The sequence below is a fragment of the Nicotiana attenuata genome, unplaced genomic scaffold, assembly GCF_001879085.1.
Source record: "Nicotiana attenuata strain UT unplaced genomic scaffold, NIATTr2, whole genome shotgun sequence".
NCBI lineage: Eukaryota > Viridiplantae > Streptophyta > Magnoliopsida > Solanales > Solanaceae > Nicotiana > Nicotiana attenuata.
In genome coordinates this window covers 55,224-56,872 of record NW_017671501.1, presented here as the reverse complement: position 1 = coordinate 56,872, position 1,649 = coordinate 55,224, and the positions used below count along the sequence as shown (strand labels likewise).

At 35.8% G+C, this 1,649-nt stretch overlaps 1 protein-coding gene across 1 annotated transcript in view; it reads left to right on the top strand.

Annotated features, from left to right (window-relative positions):
* The window catches only part of LOC109208658 (uncharacterized mitochondrial protein AtMg00810-like), a 4,407-nt gene extending 3,823 nt beyond the window's left edge, over positions 1–584 (top strand). Inside the window, exon 2 of the mRNA XM_019371791.1 lies at positions 421–584. Within this exon, the coding sequence (XP_019227336.1) occupies positions 421–584 (164 nt within the window). The remainder of the gene's footprint in view (positions 1–420) is intronic.
* Positions 585–1,649: the final 1,065 nt, after the last annotated feature.

Genomic DNA, 1,649 nt, shown 5'->3' with positions numbered 1-1,649 from the left:
GCGTGGGGTAGCCACTGTTTAAGCTGGTATTTACTTTTTATCCAGCATTTTTAATGCTTAGCAATAGTAGCCACTAGTCTATTAAAATTAATATGAAAAGACTGTGTTACCCTTTCCTCCCCAAACGGAAATACACCGATGCATTCAAAACATAAAGACTTCGTATTCTCTGGTGTTTTTAACTTGAAATATGTTGTGTATTTCCCAGTTCCCAGAAGTGTTAGAGAAGAGTAGACTGGCAATCCAGCTACTGAGGTGACACTATCTAAGCAATGCTCAACTCAAGAAACAAAAACAAAGAGCCCAGGTAATTTAAGATCATTGCTTTGTGTGTATCAATATAATATTTTCTTTAGGTTTTAATTTGCGCTTGTTCAATACTGTTATGATTGACAACGATGCTTTTGGTTTTGAAAACAGCTGCTAATACAAAGATTGCGGATTCTGAGTTAAATGATGATAGTGACGAAGAAGTTCCTTATGATATTGATCCAGAGATAGAAATAGTCTCGCAAAATGTTGAACAGAAAACTCCTTCAGTCACTTCAGATGAAATACAAGTACTTGGTACCAAGGAAATGTAGTCTTGAAGTCCTAAAGTTAAGTTCAATAGTTAAGGACACAAGTTCAAAAGTTAAGGACAGTCAGTTCTTAACTTACAGTTACAAGTTCTAAAGTTAAGGACGGGCAGTTCTTAACTTACAGTTACAAGTTCTAAAGTTAAGGACGGGCAGTCCTTAACTTATAGTTACAAGTTCAAAAGTTAAGGACAGGCAGTCCTTAACTTACAGTTACAAGTTTAAAAGTTAAGGACAATAGGGCCCTAACTTTGATTTCCAAGTTCAAAGGTTAAGGACAAACAGTCCTTAACTTACAGTTACACGTTCAAAAGTTAAGGACAAGCAGTCCTTAACTTACAGTTACAAGTTCAAAAGTTAAGGACAATAGGTCCTTAACTTTGACTTACAAGTTCAAAAGTTAAGGACGCTTGGTCCTGAAGTTTGAGTTCCAAGTTCTAAAGTTAAGGACATGTAGCCTTCAAGTCCTGAACTTAGAGTTACAAGTTCAAAAGTTAAGGACATGTAGTCCTGAAGTCCTGAACTTAGAGTTACAAGTTCAAAAGTTAAGGACATGTAGTCCTGAAGTCCTGAAGTTAAGTACAAAAGTTAAGGACATGAACAGAAGGGTATTTTCGTCCGGGCAGTTAAAGTTTATTAAAGCAGCGGTTATTGACTAAAGACATTTTAAACGGTGGCTTAAAAGTAAATACATGTGTTATTAGTGGCCAACCGTGCACTTCCCCCTACTTAATATGCACGATATTTTGGTATGCCGAAATTTCGATACCCGAATAGCGAAAATCGAACCGAAGAACCGAAATACCAATATTCTAATATCGAAGACCGTACCGAAAACCAAAGAACCGAAACCGAAGAATCGAATTAGTTCGGTCCAGTTTTATGATTTTTCGGTTATTATGCAGGCCCCTGGTTTTAGCCGCATGTCATGTTTTTTGTGCTTATTTGAACAAATAGGAGACTAAATAATATTGAAAAAATACAAATTGATCGGCCAACCTAAACTAACTCCATTCGTTAGCCAAAAAAAGGTCTAAAATATATATAAGGTCTAAAATATATATATTTTAG